This window comes from Choloepus didactylus, chromosome 7 (assembly GCF_015220235.1).
Source record: "Choloepus didactylus isolate mChoDid1 chromosome 7, mChoDid1.pri, whole genome shotgun sequence".
Taxonomy (NCBI): domain Eukaryota; kingdom Metazoa; phylum Chordata; class Mammalia; order Pilosa; family Megalonychidae; genus Choloepus; species Choloepus didactylus.
Window position 1 is genome coordinate 68,644,506 of NC_051313.1, and position 19,972 is coordinate 68,664,477.

Consider the following 19,972-nt stretch of genomic DNA (forward strand, 5'->3'; position numbering starts at 1 on the left):
TGCACAGCCTGGAAGAGGGGCCCACTTGTAAGTCTCAGGAGCCATACACCAATACCAAGGACTTGTGGGTCAGTGGCAGAGACAAACTGTGGCAGGACTGAACTGAAGGATTAGACTATTGCAGCAGCTTTAAAACTCCAAGATCAACAGGGAGATGTGATTGTTAGAGCCACCCCCCCTCCCTGACTGCCCAGAAACACGCCCCATATACAGGGCGGGCAACACCAACTAAACACATAAGCTTGGTACACCAATTGGACCCCACAAGACTCACTCCCACACTCATCACAAAAGCTAGGCAGGGGAGAACTGGCTTGTGGAGAACAGGTGGCTCGTGGATGCCACCTGCTGGTTAGTTAGAGAAAGTGTACTCCACGAAGCTGTAGATCTGATAAATTAGAGATAAGGACTTCAATTGGTCTACAAATCCTAAAAGAACCCTATCAAGTTCAGCAAAGGCCAAGAGGCCAAAAACAACAGAAAATTATAAAGCATATGAAAAAACCAGACGATATGGATAACCCAAGCCCAAGCACCCAAATCAAAAGACCAGAAGAGACACAGCACCTAGAGCAGCTACTCAAAGAACTAAAGATAAACAATGAGACCATAGTACGGGATACAAAGGATATCAAGCAGACCCTAGAAGAGCATAAAGAAGACATTGCAAGACTAAATAAAAAAATGGATGATCTTATGGAAATTAAAGAAACTGTTGACCAAATTAAAAAGATTCTGGACACTCATAGTACAAGACTAGAGGAAGTTGAACAACGAATCAGTGACCTGCAAGATGACAGAATGGAAAATGAAAGCATAAAAGAAAGAATGGGGAAAAAAATTGAAAAAATCGAAACGGACCTCAGGGATATGATAGATAATATAAAACATCCGAATATAAGACTCATTGGTGTTCCAGAAGGGGAAGAAAAGGGTAAAGGTCTAGGAAGAGTATTCAAAGAAATTGTTTGGGAAAACTTCCCAAATCTTCTAAACAACATAAATACACAAATCATAAATGCTCAGCAAACTCCAAATAGAATAAATCTAAATAAACCCACTCCGAGACATATTCTGATCACACTGTCAAACACGGAAGAGAAGGAGCAAGTTCTGAAAGCAGCAAGAGAAAAGCAATTCACCACATACAAAGGAAACAGCGTAAGACTAAGTAGTGACTACTCAGCAGCCACCATGGAGGCAAGAAGGCAGTGGCACGATATATTTAAAATTCTGAGTGAGAAAAATTTCCAGCCAAGAATACTTTATCCAGCAAAGCTCTCCTTCAAATTTGAGGGAGAGCTTAAATTTTTCACAGACAAACAAATGCTGAGAGAATTTGCTAACAAGAGACCTGCCCTACTGGAGATACTAAAGGGAGCCCTACAGACAGAGAAACAAAGAAAGGACAGAGAGACTTGGAGAAAGGTTCAGTACTAAAGAGATTCGGTATGGGTACAATAAAGGATATTAATAGACAGAGGGGAAAAATATGACAAACATAAACCAAAGGATAAGATGGTGGATTCAAGAAATGCCTTCACGGTTATAACGTTGAATGTAAATGGATTAAACTCCTCAATTAAAAGATAAAGATTTGCAGAATGGATCAAAAAAAATGAACCATCAATATGTTGCATACAAGAGACTCATCTTAGACACAGGGACACAAAGAAATTGAAAGTGAAAGGATGGAAAAAAATATTTCATGCAAGCTACAGCCAAAAGAAAGCAGGGGTAGCAATATTAATCTCAGATAAAATAGACTTTAAATGCAAGGATGTTTTGAGAGACAAAGAAGGCCACAACATACTAATAAAAGGGGCAATACAACAAGAAGAAATAACAATCGTAAATGTCTATGCACCCAATCAAGGTGCCACAAAATACATGAGAGAAACACTGGCAAAACTAAAGGAAGCAACTGATGTTTCCAAAATAATTGTGGAAGACTTCAACACATCACTCTCTCCTATAGATAGATCAACCAGACAGAAGACCAATAAGGAAATTGAAAACCTAAACAATCTGATAAATGAATTAGATTTAACAGACATATACAGGACATTAAATCCCAAATCACCAGGATACACATACTTTTCTAGTGCTCACGGAACTTTCTTCAGAATAGATCACATGCTGGGACATAAAACAAGCCTCAATAAATTTAAAAAGATTGAAATTATTCAAAGCACATTCTCTGACCACAATGGAATACAATTAGAAGTCAATAACCATCAGAGACTTAGAAAATTCACATATACCTGGAGGTTAAACAACACACTCCTAAACAATCAGTGGGTTAAAGAAGAAATAGCAAGAGAAATTGCTAAATATATAGAGACGAACGAAAATGAGAACACAACATACCAAAACCTATGGGATGCAGCAAAAGCAGTGCTAAGGGGGAAATTTATACCACTAAATGCATATATTAAAAAGGAAGAAAGAGCCAAAATCAAAGAACTAATGGATCAACTGAAGAAGCTAGAAAATGAACAGCAAACCAATCCTAAACCAAGTAGAAGAAAAGAAATAACAAGGATTAAAGCAGAAACAAATGACAGAGAGAACAAAAAAACAAGAGAGGATAAATATCACCAAAAGTTGGTTCTTTGAGAAGCTCAACAAGATTGACAAGCCCCTAGCTAGACTGACAAAATCAAAAAGAGAGAAGACCCATATAAACAAAATAATGAATGAAAAAGGTGATATAACTGCAGATCCTGAAGAAATTAAAAAAATTATAAGAGGATATTATGAACAACTGTATGGCAACAAACTGGATAATGTAGAGGAAATGGACAATTTCCTGGAAACATATGAACAACCTAGACTGACCAGAGAAGAAACAGAAGACCTCAACCAACCCATCACAAGCAAAGAGATCCAATCAGTCATCAAAAATCTTCCCACAAATAAATGCCCAGGGCCAGATGGCTTCACAGGGGAATTCTACCAAACTTTCCAGAAAGAACTGACACCAATCTTACTCAAACTCTTTCAAAACATTGAAGAAAACGGAACACTACCTAACTCATTTTATGAAGCTAACATCAATCTAATACCAAAACCAGGCAAAGATGCTACAAAAAAGGAAAACTACCGGCCAATCTCCCTAATGAATATAGATGCAAAAATCCTCAACAAAATACTTGCAAATCGAGTCCAAAGACACATTAAAAAAATCATACACCATGACCAAGTGGTGTTCATTCCAGGCATGCAAGGATGGTTCAACATAAGAAAATCAATCAATGTATTACAATACATTAAAAATTCAAAAGGGAAAAATCAAATGATCATCTCAATAGATGCTGAAAAAGCATTTGACAAAATCCAACATCCATTTTTGATAAAAACACTTCAAAAGGTAGGAATTGAAGGAAACTTCCTCAGTATGATAAAGAACATATATGAAAAACCCACAGCCAGCATAGTACTCAATGGTGAGAGACTGAAAGCCTTCCCTCTAAGATCAGGAACAAGACAAGGATGCCCGCTGTCACCACTGTTATTCAACATTGTGCTGGAAGTGCTAGCCAGGGCAATCCGGCAAGACAAAGAAATAAAAGGCATCCAAATTGGAAAAGAAGAAGTAAAACTCTCATTGTTTGCAGATGATATGATCTTATATCTAGAAAACCCTGAGAAATAGACGATACAGCTACTAGAGCTTATAAACAAATTTAACAAAGTAGCGAGATACAAGATTAATGCACATAAGTCAGTAATGTGTCTATATGCTAGAAATGAACAAAGTGAAGAGACACTCAAGAAAAAGATACCATTTTCAAAAGCAACTAAAAAAATCAAGTACCTAGGAATAAACTTAACCAAAGATGTAAAAGACCTATACAAAGAAAACTACATAACTCTACTAAAAGAAATAGAAGAGGACCTTAAAAGATGGAAAAATATTCCATGTTCATGGATAGGAAGACTAAATGTCATTAAGATGTCAATTCTACCCAAACTCATCTACAGATTCAATGCAATCCCAATCAAAATTCCAACAACCTACTTTGCAGACTTGGAAAAGCTAGTTATCAAATTTATTTGGAAACGGAAGATGCCTCGAATTGCTAAAGACACTCTAAAAAAGAAAAACGAAGTGGGAGGACTTCACTCCCTGACTTTGAAGCTTATTATAAAGCCACAGTTGTCAAAACAGCATGGTACTGGCACAAAGATAGACATATAGATCAATGGAATCGAATTGAGAATTCAGAGATAGACCCTCAGATCTATGGCCAACTGATCTTTGATAAGGCCCCCAAAGTCACTGAACTGAGTCATAATGGTCTTTTCAACAAATGGGGCTGGGAGAGTTGGATATCCATATCCAAAAGAATGAAAGAGGACCCCTACCTCACACCCTACACAAAAATTAACTTAAAATGGACCAAAGATCTCAATATAAAAGAAAGTACCATAAAACTCCTAGAAGATAATGTAGGAAAACATCTTCAAGACCTTGTATTAGGCGGCCACTTCCTAGACTTTACACCCAAAGCACAAGCAACAAAAGAAAAAATAGATAAATGGGAACTCCTCAACCTTAGAAGTTTCTGCACCTCAAAGGAATGTCTCAAAAAGGTAAAGAGGCAGCCAACTCAATGGGAAAAAATTTTTGGAAACCATGTATCTGACAAAAGCCTGATATCTTGCATATATAAAGAAATCCTACAACTCAATGACAGTAGTACAGACAGCCCAATTATAAAATGGGCAAAAGATATGAAAAGACAGTTCTCTGAAGAGGAAATACAAATGGCCAAGAAACACATGAAAAAATGTTCAGCTTCACTAGCTATTAGAGAGATGCAAATTAAGACCACAATGAGATACCATCTAACACCGATTAGAATGGCTGCCATTAAACAAACAGGAAACTACAAATGCTGGAGGGGATGTGGAGAAATTGGAACTCATTCATTGTTGGTGGGACTGTATAATGGTTCAGCCACTCTGGAAGTCAGTCTGGCAGTTCCTTAGAAAACTAGATATAGTGTTACCATTCGATCCAGCGATTGCACTTCTCGGTATATACCTGGAAGATCGGAAAGCAGTGACACGAACAGATATCTGCACGCCAATGTTCATAGCAGCATTATTCACAATTGCCAAGAGATGGAAACAACCCAAATGTCCTTCAACAGATGAGTGGATAAAGAAAATGTGGCATATACACACAATGGAATACTACACGGCAGTAAGAAGGAACGATCTCGTGATACATATGACAACATGGATGAACCTTGAAGACATAATGCTGAGTGAAATAAGCCAGGCACAAAAAGAGAAATATTACATGCTACCACTAATGTGAACTTTGAAAAATGTAAAACAAATGGTTTATAATGTAGAATGTAGGGGAACTAGCAATAGAGAGCAGTTAAGGAAGGGGGAACAATAATCCAAGAACAGATAAGCTATTTAACGTTCTGGGGATGCCCAGGAATGACTATGGTCTGTTAATTTCTGATGGATATAGTAGGAACAAGTTCACAGAAATGTTGCTATATTAGGTAACTTTCTTGGGGTAAAGTAGGAACAGGTTGGAAGTAAAGCAGTTATCTTAGGTTAGTTGTCTTTTTCTTACTCCCTTGTTATGGTCTCCTTGAAATGTTCTTTTATTGTATGTTTTTTTTTTTTAATTTTTCTTTTCATACAGTTGATTTAAAAAAGAAAGGAAAGTTAAAAAAAAAAAAAGAAAAACAAGGAAAAAAAGATGTAGTGCCCCCTTGAGGAGCCTGTGGAGAATGCAGGGGTATTGGCCTGCCCCACCTCGATGGTTGGTAACATGACCACAGACATAGGGGACTGGTGGTTTGATGGGCTGAGCCCTCTACCATAGGTTTTACCCTTGGGAAGATGGTTGCTGCAAAGGAGAGGCTAGGCCTCCCTATAATTGTGCCTAAGAGCCTCCTCCCGAATGCCTCTTTGTTGCTCAGTTGTGGCCCTCTCTCTCTAGCTAAGCCAACTTGAAAGGTGAAATCACTGCCCTCCCCCCACATGGGATCAGACACCCAGGGGAGTGAATCTCCCTGGCAACGTGGAATATGACTCCCGGGGAGGAATGTAGACCTGGCATCGTGGGATGGAGAACATCTTCTTGACCAAAAGGGGGATATGAAAGGAAATGAAATAAGCTTCAGTGGCAGAGAGATTCCAAAAGGAGCCGAGACGTCACTCTGGTGGGCACTCTTATGCACCCTTTAGGCAACCCTTTTTAGGTTCTAAAGAATTGGGGTAGCTGGTGGTGGATACCTGAAACTATCAAACTACAACCCAGAACCCATGAATCTCGAAGACAATTGTATAAAAATATAGCTTATGAGGGGTGACAATGGGATTGGGAAAGCCATAAGGACCACACTCCACTTTGTCTAGTTTATGGATGGATGAGTAGAAAAATAGGGGAAGGAAACAAACAAACAAACAAACAGACAAAGGTACCCATTGTTCTTTTTTTACTTCAATTGCTCTTTTTCACTTTAATTATTATTCTTGTTATTTTTGTGTGTGTGCTAATGAAGGTGTCAGGGATTGATTTAGGTGATGAATGTACAACTATGTAATGGTATTGTGAACAATCGAATGTGCGATTTGTTTTGTATGACTGTGTGGTATGTGAATATATCTCAATAAAATGAAGATTAAAAAAAAAAATCAATTGACCATAGATCTGAGGGTCTATTTCTGAACTCTCAGTTCGATTCCATTGATCGATATATCTATCTTTATGCCAGTACCACGCTGTTTTGACCACTGTGGCTTTATAATATGCTTTAAAGTCAGGAAGCATGATACCTCCCACTTCACTCTTTTGCAAGATGCTTTTGGCTATTCGAGACTCCTTACCCGTCTATGCCGGTTTGGATGTATTATGTCCCCTAAAATGCCATGTCCTTTAATGCAATCTTATGGGGGCAGATGTATTAGTGTTGGTTAGGTTGGAAACTACTGATTGAGTGTTTCCATGGAGATGTCACTCAATCAACTGTGGGCAAGACCTTTGATTGGCTAATTCCCATGGAGGTGTTACCCCACCCATTCAGAGTGGGTTTTAATTAAAACACTTGAGCCACATAAAAGAGCTGACAAACACAAGGAACATAGTGATGCAGCTCAGAGAGATATTTTGAAGATGGCCGTTGAAAGCTGACGCTGATATTCTGGAGATTGCCATTTGAAACACAACCTGGGTGCAAGCACATGGCAGCCACATGCCTTCCCAGCTAGCAGAGGTTTTCCAATGCCATTGGCCTTTCTCCAGTGAAGGTACCCTATTGTTGACGCCTTACCTAGGACACATTATGGCCTTAAGACTGTAACTCTGTAACCAAATAAAGCCCCTTTATAAAAGCCAATCCATTCCTGGTATTTTGCAAAATGGCAGCATTAGCAAACTGGAAGACCTTTCAAATAAAATTGTTAATTAGCTTATCTATTTCTGCAAAGTAGTCTGTTGGAGTTCTGACTGATATTGCATTGAATCTAGAGATCAATTTGGGTAGAACTGCCATCGCAATAGCATTTAGCCTTCCAATCCATGAACACACTGTCTTTCCATATCTTTAATTTCTTTTAGCAGTACTTTTCTATAGTTTTCTGCGTACAAGTCCTTTACATCCTTGGTTAGGCTTATTCCTAGATATTTGATTCTTTTAGGTGCTACTGTAAATGGAACTGTTTTCTTGATTACCTCCTCGAATACCTCATTACTAGTGTATATAAACACCATTGATTTCTGTGTGTTGAGCTTGTATCCCACCACTTTGCTGAACTCATTTATTAGCTCAAGTAGCTTTGCTATCATATTTTCTGGATTTTCTAAATGCAGGATCATGTCACCTGCAAACAGTAACAGTTTTACTTCTTCCTTTCCAATTTGGATGCCTTTTATTTCTTTTTCTTGTCTAACTGCTCTAGCTAGACCTTCTAGCACAATGGTGAATAGCAGTGGTGACTGCGCATCCTTGTCTTGTTCCCAATCATAGAAGAAAGCTTTCAGTCTCTCACCATTGAGTATGATGCTCACTGTGGGTTTTCATATATGCCCTTATCAAGTTGAAGAAATTTCCTTCAATTCCTACCTTTTGAAGTGTTTTTATTATGAAAGGATGCTGAATTTTATCAAATGCCTTTTCTGCATCAACTGAGATATCATGTGATTCCCCCCTTTTAATTTTTAATGTGGTGTATTACGTTAATTGATTTTCTTTTGTTGAACCATGCTTGTATACCTGGAATAAAACCCACTTAAGTCATGGGGTGCATAATTCTTTTAATATGCTGTTGGATTCTATTTGCAAGTATTTTGTTGAGGATTTCTGCATCTATATTCATTAGAGATCTGAAGTTTTTTCCTCGTGGGATCTTTATCTGGCTTGGTATTAGGGTGATGGTGGCTTCATCAAATGAGTTAGGTAGTATTCCCTCTTCTTCAATTTTTTTTGGAAGAGTTTGAGCAAGAATGGTATTGATTCTTCTTGGAATACTTGATAAAATTTGCCTGTGAAGCCACCTAGTACTGGGCTTTTCTTTGTTGGTAGGTTTTTGATGACTGATTTGATCCCTTTACTTGTGATTTGTTGAGGTCATCTATTTCTTCTCAAGTCAGGGTAGGTTATTCATATGTTTGTAAGAAGTTGTCCATTTCATCTAAATTGTCTAGTTTGTTGGCATACAGTTGTTCATACTAACCACTCACGATCTTTTTTATTTCTTCAGGGTCTGTGGTAATACCATCATTTCTGATTTTATTTGCAGCTTCTTTTTGTCTTTGTCACTCTAGCTAAAGGTTTTTTAATTTTATTCATCTTCTCAAAGAACCAACTTTTGGTTTTATATATTCTCTATTGTTTTTCTATTCTCCATTTCACTAATTTCTACTCTAATTTGTTTCCTTCTGCTTGCTTTGGGATTAGTTTTCTGCTCTTTCTCCAGTTTCTCCAGTTATTCAGTTAGGTCGCTGGTTTTTCAGGTCTTTCTTCCTTTTTATAATGTAGGAATTTAGGGCTACAAATTTCCCTCTCAGCACTGGCTTTGCTGCATCTCATAAGTTTTGATAATGTTGTGTTCTCATTTTCATTTATCTCGAAATATCTACTGAGTTCTCTGGCAATTTCTTCTTTGACCTACTGATTGTTTACAGGCATGTTGTTTAACCTCCATATATTTGTGTCTTTTCTGGTTCTCCAGAAAATAAAATTGTTATTGATTTCCAGCTTCATTTCACTATGATCAGAGAAAATGCTTTGTATAATTTCAATCTTTTTAAACTTTTTAAGACCTGTTTTGTGCCCCAGCATATGATCTATTCTGGAGATTGTACCATGAGCACTTGAAAAGAATGTATATCTTGCCATTTTGGGGGTACAATGTTCTATATATGTCTGTTAGGTCTAGTTCATTTATCATAACATTTAGGTTACCTGTTTCTTTATTGCTACTCTGTTTAGATGTTCTATCTTTTGGGAAGTGTGGTATGTTGAAGTCTCCCACTATTATGGTAGTCATCTGTTACTCTCTTCAGTTTTGCCAGTGTTTGCCTCATCTACTTTGGGGCACCCTGATTAGGGCATAGATGCTTATGATTGTTGTTTCTTCTTGGTGAACTACCCCTTTTAATAATACAACGTGTCCTTCTTTATCTCTTATTACACTCTTGCACTTAAAGACTATTTGTCTGATATTAGTATAGCTACTAAAGCTTTCTTTTGGTTACTACTTGTGATGGTTTGAATGTATTATGTCCCCCAGAAAAAGCCATATTCTTTGATGCAATCTTGTGGGGCAGACATACTAGTGGGGATTAAGTTGGAATGTTTCGATTAGGTTATTTGCATGGAAATGTGCCCCACCCAACTGTAGATAACTCTGACAAGATAACTTCCATGGAGGCATGGCCCCACCCATTCAGGGTGGGCCTTGATCACTGGAGCCATATGAATGAGCTGACAAACAGAAGGAACTCAGTGCAGCTGTGAGTGATGTTTTGAAGAGGAGCTACAGCCAAGAGGGACACTTTGAAGAAAGCACAGGAGCTGCAGATGAAAGACAGTTTGAAGACGGCCATTGAAAGCAGACTCTTGCTCCGGAGAATCTGAGAGAGGACAAATATCCCAAGTGCAACTAAGAGTGACATTTTTGAGGAACAGCAGCCTAGAGAAGAACGTCCTGGGAGAAAGCCATTTTGAAACCAGAACTTTGGAGCAGACGCCAGCCACGTGTCTTCCCAGCTAACAGAGGTTTCCCGGACACCATTGGCCATCCTCCAGTGAAGGTACCCGATTGTTGATGTGTTACCTTGGACACTTTATGGCCTTAAGACTGTAACCGTGTAACCAAATAAACCCCTTTTATAAAAGCCAATCCATTTCTGGTGTTTTGCATGCCGGCAGCATTAACAAACCAGAACACTACTTGTGTAAAATACCTTTTTTCATTCTTTGCTTTCAACCTGTTTGTGTCTTAGGGCCTTAGAGGAGTCTCTTGTAAACAGCATATAGATGGATCATATTTTTCAATCCATTACTGTAAAGGCAGTTCTTAATTCAACCATCTTATCCCTTGGTTTTTATTTGTGAGATCTATTTCTCTCTCTCTTTCTTTTTAATCCTTTAAGTTACCCTTACAGATAGTCTTCAATTCTGTACCCTCCTCTAGACCTCTCTCTCATGTCCTGTCTTTTCAGCCGCAGAACTCCCTTTAGTGGTCCTCGTAGAGCCAGTCTCTTATTAACATTCTCTCAGCTCTTGTTTATTTGTGAATATTGTAAACTCTCTCTCATTTTTGAAGGACAACTTGCTGGATGGAGAATTCTTTTTTGGCAATTTTTCTCTTTCAGTATCTTTAATATATAGTACCTCTGCCTTCTTGCCTCCATGGTGTCTGATGAGAAAACAACACTTAGTCTTTTTTGGCTTCCTTTGTATGCGGTAAATCACTTTTCTCTTGCTGCTTTAGAATTGTTTCTTTCTCTTTGGCATTTGACAGTCTGATTACTATGTGTCTTGGATTGGATCTATTCAGATTTATTTGGTTTGGAATATGTTAAGTTTCTTGGATTTCCATATTTACATCTTACATATAAGGGTTGGGAAATTTTCAACCATTGTTTTTTCAAACATTCTTTCCAGCCCTCTTCCCTTCACTTCTTCTTCTGGGACACCCATGATGTTTCTATTTGTGTGCTTTGTGTTGTCAATCATTTCACCACTCAAATTTTTCCATGTTTTTCTCTATTGGTTCTTTTGTCTGCTCAAATTCGATTCATCTGTCTTCTAGCTCACTGATTCTTTCTTCTACCTCTTCAAATCTGCGGTTGTGTGTTTCCAGTATATTTTTAATTTCATCTACAGTGTCTTTTATTTCCATGATGTCTGTTATTTTTCTATGTATTCTTTCAAATTCTTCTTTATGCTCTTCCAGTGTCTTCTTAATACCCTTTATTTCTTTATATTCATTTTCATTCATTTCTTTGAATTGATTCAGGAGATCTGTTTGCACATCTTTGATTAGTTGTTCCAGATTTTATGTCTCCTCTCACTTTTTGACCTATACCTTTGACTGGGCCATTTCTTCTTGAGTTTTAGTATACCTTGTGAATTTTTTGCTGGTGTATCTGGCCATCTGATTTTCTTGATGGGTCTATTCTAAGGTTTGATTTCTCCCTCTTGTCTAGGGTTTAGTTGTTGCCTGGGTTGTATTAGGGCACTGCTTTGACAGTTGGATTGTTGGACTGTCCATATTTCTCAGCCAAAACAGGGCTGGGTACCTGTGCAGAAGGTGTAGACTAGCTAGTCTGGAGAGACCCTTGAAAGCCCTGCAATTTTACTCAGCACTTTCCAGCTTGCCTAGCAGATGGTGATCTTCAGTGACTTAATTGTCCTCAGAAGCTGTTACCTCCTGGAGCCCCGCAGTGTCTGACAACCAGGCAGGGCTGAAACTGCAAAGTTCCTGGGTTTTCACTTTGCTGGCCAAAATATGGCTCATTGTGGGCCTGTGTCCCCTACTTTACTTGCAGTGGAGGATTTCCTCAGTCTTCCTAGTGTGCAGCCATCCCCAAGGCAAGGATGTTTTCCTCAAGGGTGGAGGATGGGCACCAGAACCCAGGGCAGGAAACACAGTCTCTTGTCTACATTTTGTCAGACTCTTCCTCCCTCACTGACATGGGCTTGAAATGTCCTCCCCTGTCCCCTGGGTCCCCAAACAGTTGATTTCTGCCTATTTACTGCTTTTGAGAAAGATTCTGCCATTCCCTCCCTGATCCTCCATTTTGGAAGCTCTTCCTTGCTCCCCTTTTGTATTCCACCCTCCCCAGAGGCTTAAGTCCTGCTGTGGGTCCCTGTGGGCTTGGGTGTCTGTATCTGGATATAGGTGGAGATCTGTTTCACTGTTGTGAGAGATTTTATACTCTGTGTCCCTGCAGGAGGTGGAACGGATCCCGGATGCTGCCTCTGGGCACTTCCCAAATTGCATGGGACTGACTAAGGGGGAGGGTAGAGTACTGGCCAGTTCCATATGGAAGTTTCCTGCCTGATATTTTTCTCTTTCTTCAATTTAGCATTTGTGGGATCCTTCCCCAGTCTTTACCTTTCTCCAGAGTTCTGAACAAGTGATAATCGTCTTTTTTTTTTTTCTTCCTGAATCTCTGGGGAGAGACTGCTAGTAACTGTCTTATGTCGCCATGTTAATGATGACCTAGATGTCTAATTCTGCTGTTTGTTTGTGCTGACTTGTTTCCTCATGTGTTCTTTAATTTTCATTGTGCACTCACAATTACATGTGCCCTCCATTAAAAATACGTATATGCATCTGCCAGGCAGCCTGGGTGTGCCAGTTTGGATATATTATGTCTGCCACAAAAGTCATGATCTTTTAACCCAATCTTGTTGGGTAGAACCTTTTGATTGAGTGTTTCCATGGAGATGTGACTCGCCCAACTGTGGATGATTATCTTTGATTAAATTATTTCCATGGAGGTGTGGAGCCTGCCCACTCAGGGTGGGTCTTGATTAGTTCACTGAACTACTTAAGAGCACTCAAGAGCTGACACAGATGCTGATGCTTGGAGATGCTTGGAGATGCAGACAGAAGAATGTTTGGAGATGCTAAGCTAAGAAATGAAACCCAGAGTTTGCCCAGGAGAAGCTAAGAGAGGACCCCAGATGCTTAGAGAGAAATGCCCGGGGAGAAAGAAGCAAGGATGCACAGGAGATGAGAGAGAGGAGTGAAGACAGAAGCTCAGAGGCATTTTGGAGAAAGCCATTTTGAAACACAACTCAGGAGCAAAGGACCAGCAGATGCCAGCCACGTGTCTTCCCAGCTGAGAGAAGTGTTCCAGACACCATCGGCCATTCTTCAGTAAAGGTATCATTGGTCTGTACACTTCTATGGCCTTAGAACTGTAACTTTATAACCTAATAAATCCCCTTTATAAATGCCAATCCATTTCTGGTATTTTGCAGCTTTAGCAAACCATAACATTGGGAAACCAATAATCAGAGAACATTTTATTTCTTGGCTTGAGCTTTCTGAGACCACACAGGTGGTATATTTGAATTCCAAACACTGATGTGGTAGGACTGTGGTTATAAATTCTTGGAGGAAACTTTTCTTTCTCTCCCACCACCTTATAAACAAGGCCAAGATAGACAAAATATCCTGACATCTCCCTTTGGATGTTGAATAGATTTTCTTTCAAGCTTTCCCATTTCACTGACTAGACAGTCCTTCAAGCATCTGAGCCATAGGCAGGGGTCTCAGTTCCAACTCCTTGCTTTTATAAACCCAAGACTTTATTGCCTATTCACTGTGTGACCAATAAAATCTGTGTGGCTCTAAATTCTAGTATCTATATAAGTGCTTGGGAAAATGGGGAATTACTGCTTCCAACTACCTTTATTTTGATATCTGGGGATCTCCTTGTGAACTAAGGTGCTCATTTAAAATTATGTTTGCTGTAGTTAATCAAGCACTTTTGCAGTTATCTGTTGTTCCGGTTTGCTAATGCTGCCATTATGCAAAATACCAGAAATGGATTGACTCTTATAAAGGGGGTTTATTTGGTTATAAAGTTATAGTCCTAAGGCCATAAAAGTGTCCAAACAGAGGCATCAAAAATAGGGCACCTCCACTGAAGAACACCAATGGAAAACCTGTCAGCTGGGAAGGCACAGGCACCTGGCTGGCATCTGCTGCAGGGTTCTAGGTTCAAAATGGCTTTCTCCTAGGACGTTTGCCTCTAAGTGTCTGGGGGTGTTCTCTTAATTTATTCCAGGGCAAACTCTGGGCTTCATCTCTTAGCTAAAAGTCCTTCTGTCTGCCTCTCCAAGAATGTCTAAGCATTAGGATCAGCAAGTGTCTGGACCTGTGTGGCTCTTTTTAAAGTACTCCAGTAAACTAATCAAGACCCATGTTGAATGGGCAGGGCCACACCTCCATGAAAATAATCTAATCAGAATTATCACCTACAGCTGGGTGAGTCACATCTCCATGGAAACAATCTAATCCAAATATCCCACAAGATTGGATTAAAATATGTCTTTTGGAGGGACATAATACATCCAAACTGGCACATCTGTCTTCTGTTTTCAGAGAGGAAGGAATGAAAACAGAAAGGTCTTTTTACCAATTTCATGTCTCTTATAGACTAGAAACCTAAAGAACCTGACATACTTTTTGAGTCATCCTGAATGGTATTATAGAACACATGACCTTTAGTACCAGATTTTGTAGATAAAATAAATAACATTCAGGAAGAGGTAAAGTAAGTCCTTATGAAATTTTAGTGAGGACTGTATCTCCTGCTAGTCGAATTGATGATTTTAGGATTAAATTAAGAGGAGAAAGGGATGTTTACAAAAGGAAGCTGGTTTGGAAGGATTTCCAAACACAGTTCAAACCTGTTTGCTTTGGGTATATATACATACTGTAACAATAGGGAAGAAAGGAAATAATCCTGATTGAGCATCCATTACACTAACTGTGAAAGGAAATTTACTCATGCTAATTCTTAGTCCTATAAGGCACTGTAAAGATTAGGAAACTGCAGCTCAGAGACAGAATCTGACCCAAAAAGAGCAGAATCAACAGGCCATGGAGCCAGGGTTCAAATCTACACGTGCCTATACTATTTCCATAATGCCAATCAAAGCCTCTGGCAATAAAAGCCTTGAATTACAGAACCCACTGTGGTGGTTATAAACTGTAATTTTCTTAAACTTAATCCATTCCTGTTGGTATGAACCCATTCAGTTAAGGTGTGGCCCACTTCCTTCAGGGTGGCTCTTAATCCTATTACTGGAGTCCTTTATAAATGAAATGAATATATATAGAGAGAAAGCCATGGAAGCAAGAAGCTGAAAGCAATGAAACCCAGAAGAGAAGGGAGAGGCAAGTAGACACTGCCATGTGCCTTGCCATGTGGCAGAGGAGCCAAGGATCACTGGCAGCCAGTCTTTAGGAAGAAAGCATCGCCTTGATGATGCCTTGATTTGGGCATTTTCTCAGCCTCAAAACTGTAAACTAATTAATTCCCGTAGTTTAAACCAACCCATTACATGGTATTTGTTTCAGCAGCCAAGGAAACTAAAACACCCACTAAATCAAAAAGAAGTAGAATCTGATTGAACTGGACAATTTATTCTTAATGCATGTCCAAGGGTCAGGAGTCACTCAAAAGAGGTGACTACCAATTCCTTCTATAGCAACAGGCCAAACAAAATATTCCTGTTACTCATATTCCATGTTTAAAATTTTTAAAGGGTGTTCTTCTCAAAGAAGCTTAGGAGAGGTTAAGGGATATCCTCCAACACCACCAAATAAGAAGAGTAAAGCCCTGCTCAGAAGATAAAGGGAAGATATGGTTTCATTTTAACAGTAGCTTAAAATAAGAACAGGGGTTATCAATGGTAAGGGTGGGAGGAGTGGGAAGATGGAAGGCAAATGGGAGACAATGCTGGGAAGGAGAATGTCTAAAAATCAATTCTAATCAAATGTTCTATGAAACTTTAAAAACAGATCAACAGAATAAGAGACGAATGAAAAAATAAAGAGTAAATAAAGGTCTCTCACTTCTACAATGCTTAGTTCTCACACTATGAATTTTCTCTGCAAAACATATAAAAATTTTAAGGTAAAATCATTATTTGATTTCAAAAAAAGAAACTGAAATAAAACCTTTAGAGAAGTTAGACCAGGAGGCCAGTGAAATAAGAAAAATTTAGTGATTTATTTAAACCCATCTGTTGAAATCCAAGTTAAAAAAAGTGCATGTGTGTCACACGTTAATGCCAATTTTAAGGCTGCTTTAGCACTACTTACCTTTAGGAACAGCAGGTTTAACTGCCATTCTGCCAACCAGGCACTCTTTCAGCATGGATTCATAATTGACCCAACGATGAACCTAGTAAGGGAGATAAAAACAAAAAAGCAACAAGAATCTAACTCCACAGGATGCTTTAATTTTATTATGAGCAAAATTAAATATTCATAAACCACTCTGAACATCCACCTAAAAACTAAGCAGCAGATTCAATTAATGAACAAGGGAGTGACTGAAAGACAGCAGGGACAGGGACTGTTTAGAACAGTATCTTCAAAGTGTCATCTAAGGATCTCTGGGAGTCCCTGACTTCCTTTCAGGTGTCCACAAGATCTAAATTAGTTTCATAATAATACTAAGATGGTATCTGCCTTTTTCACTGTTTTGACATTTGCACTGATGTTACAAAAGCAGGGGGAGATGAAACTGCTGGTATCTTAATATGAATCAAGGCATTGTCACCCAGTTGTTCTAGTAATCTTCATATTCTTCACCACCACTGACCCAAAGAAAGGAAAAGCCAGTCTCCTTAAGAATAACCTTCAGAAAGCAGTAAAAATTATTAATTTTCTTTGATTTTGGTCCTTGAGTCCACATCTTTTTTTATATTCTGTGTGAAAAAATGAGAAGTTCTCAAAAACATATTGCTGCAAGTATGATGGTTGCCTGAGGAAAACCACTTGAGCAATTATCTGATTTACAAGTTGAAATAGGTACTTTTTTTTCATAAAAGGTTGTTTTAATGTGAAAGAACAACTGCTAAACACACTATGGTTATTCACATTTGGGTATGTGACACACATTTTCTTGAAAATGAAAAAAGCGAGCCTGTCAATTCAAGAAAAACAACTGACGGTATTCGTTGCATACACTACTGGTAGAAATTAAATTTATGCAACTTTTCTAGAGGGCACTTTAGCAATATGCATTAAAAGCCTTAAAACATGCAGCTCATTCACTCATTAATTTGGGGATTTGGGAAAATATTTATACATACACAAAGATGGAAGTACCAAGACATCACAATTTATATTAACAAAATATTATAAATAACCTAAATGTCCAATAAAAGACCAATAAAGGAAAATCATAATATATATTCAATAAAATACTGTAAAATGGAAATAATATTGATAATAAAATCCCTATAGTACGTTCCTGAGTAAAGAAATACACACAAAAAGAGTAACTGTGTTAAAAAAAGTTTATGTGCATATAAGTAGGCATTGATTTACTAATACACATTGAAATTTCATATACCAAATATTTATAGAGAATCCACTAATGTGTAAAGCACAATCTCTGAGGTAATGGGGTTAGGGAGAATTTAAACAGATAAATAAATGAAGGAAAAAGATATTCAAAGAGGCAAAGGTATAGAGTTTGTCAACAGGATGATGAAAAATAGCAGGCACCTCAGTTGGCTCAAAGGAAAATACATGTTGAGAATATTAGCACCTGGCCTCAAATGCCAGGCTAAAAAGTTTAAATTTATTCCACTGTCAATGTTGAGCTACTTAGAGTTGTAGAACAAAGTGCTGAGACAACTAATCTGGCTGTAGTATGTTGTCTAAATTGGTACTGAAAGTAAAGATATCAAGACAGTATTAAAATAGTGGGGCTAGAGATAATGATGACTTCAACTAAGGCAGTGGGAATGGATAAAAAGGGTCTAATGTTTAAAGATGGATTCCACAGGATTTGTCAACTGATTGGATATTGTGGCACCAATGAGAGAAGGCAAAGGTTACACAATGATGTAAGTCCTCATTACAAGAAACAGGTTAACAGAGGAAGAAAAGGGAAGAGGATGAGTTGATGTTATTTGAGGGCACACTGAGATGAAGTGCAGACAGGTTATCAAATTCTCCATTAGGCATTTCGGAATGCAAGACTCAAGGTCATGAGTGAGATCAATACTGGAGACAGAAATCTGACAAAATAAAGAGATTACTTAATATTCTTTATACTAAAATATGAGGCACAGTATTTTGATATTTAAATATTCCCAATATTTAAAGATCCAAGACGCTTCACTGCAGTTTCTAGAATATAAAGTTGTTTACTTCTCTGGTGATTAAAGTCATAAATAATTTAAACAACACTGGTTTTATTAAAGCCAAAGGGAAATACAGTATTCTGGCAACTAAAGTATTGTTGGAGCTGCTAAAGAGCTTCGTTATACAGCAGTTTTTTGTGAATTCCCCAAAACAACAGCTTCTTTAAATAAGGTCCATATAACTTCGTTAACACTAAGAAATATAAATAAGACTAGATTTTACTGGAAATTCTTCTTGTGGAAGAGTATGTTTAACATCAAACAGCTACAGAGCTGAAATAAGAGAAAAGTACAGCAAACAAGTTCTCAGACAACCTCTTCCAAATCATTCTATTTGGCTTCCATTGCTGGATAATAACAAATATCAAATGACAATGAAAACTTGCCTTAAAACTGTAATGAGAGCCTCCCAAGGAAAATGCTATTAAGACCAGTGGGCAAACATGGCTCTTCTCCAACCTAGGTAAGAATATTAACAACAAACGGGATTCTGCCATCTAACTAGGTGTTTATTTAAACATGAAACAGACTATATATCTGGCAACCTGTTAAAAAAATAAATCCTAAAATGGGTAACAAGGTAGGAAGAACAGAGATCAAATTAGATCAGAAGACAACTATAAAAATAACCCAATATGATTCAGGTTATCTTAAACAATAAAACCCTGTGTCCCCTTGTTTGTGCTTTTCTCCCTTTCTGTTTCTGTTCTGGGACCTCCTGTCCCACAGGAAAACAGTCTGGTAGACTAACCCATAATAGTGACTTAGTGTGATCCAGTTGTGAGGGTTGCTTTTTAAAAGATGACTGAAAAGAAAGGGCCAAAACCAATTAAACAAATCGCGAATGTGGAAGCAGAGGCTTCTGGAAGACGGAGGCCATCCCCAGTACCCCTTAAAGCACTGGAGAGGGCACACATTCATTAACATGTTCCTTCATCCGCTCACTGGTATTCATTAATTAAACATTAACATAGGGCCTACTATGTGCCAGGCGCAGGTTTTGTAAGTTGCTGAGGCCTTGATGGGGAGCAAAGCCCACTGGTTCCTGCCCTTTCCCTAGGGCCCCGGACTTCTGTCTGTCTGTCTGTAACCACTTAAGACATAGAGTTAAAACTCTCTCTAAAAATTAAAATAATTCAAAGGCAAATTAAATGAACAGCTGCTACCTTCCATACTTCAAAATGCAAGTCAACACATAAGAAATTTATGCAACTGTTTTCTTTCTTTCTACAGATGTCATACTGCTAGATATAAGAATCATTTTCCATTCCAATATTTTAATTACTTTTAGCACCTTACCTGATCAAAAAGGTCAGTACCATCTGATCCTGCAGCTCTCATTAGTTCATCTTCTCCACCAGGATGATATTCCATATATGGACTGACATTATAAACAAACCCTATATCAAAGCAAGGAGAAATAATATACTAAACCAACTTCTTAAAAATGGTAAAAACAATTAATAAAAATTCCAGTACATCTTTCCAAATACATTCTATTTAGCAATCTTTACTATTTTGAAGTATTGAGAACTGTAAAGACTCTTGGATTTTACTGTCCTCGCAAGCTAACA

General features: G+C 38.2%; 1 protein-coding gene across 1 annotated transcript in view; it reads right to left on the reverse strand.

Moving 5' to 3' along the window:
- The window catches only part of LOC119539371 (cytochrome b5 reductase 4), a 96,617-nt gene that overhangs the window by 53,080 nt on the left and 23,565 nt on the right, over positions 1–19,972 (reverse strand). The window contains exons 3-4 of the mRNA XM_037842887.1: positions 19,698–19,798; positions 16,339–16,420 (exon numbers count right to left, since the gene is read on the reverse strand). Of these exons, the coding sequence (XP_037698815.1) occupies positions 16,339–16,420; positions 19,698–19,798 (183 nt within the window). The remainder of the gene's footprint in view (positions 1–16,338; positions 16,421–19,697; positions 19,799–19,972) is intronic.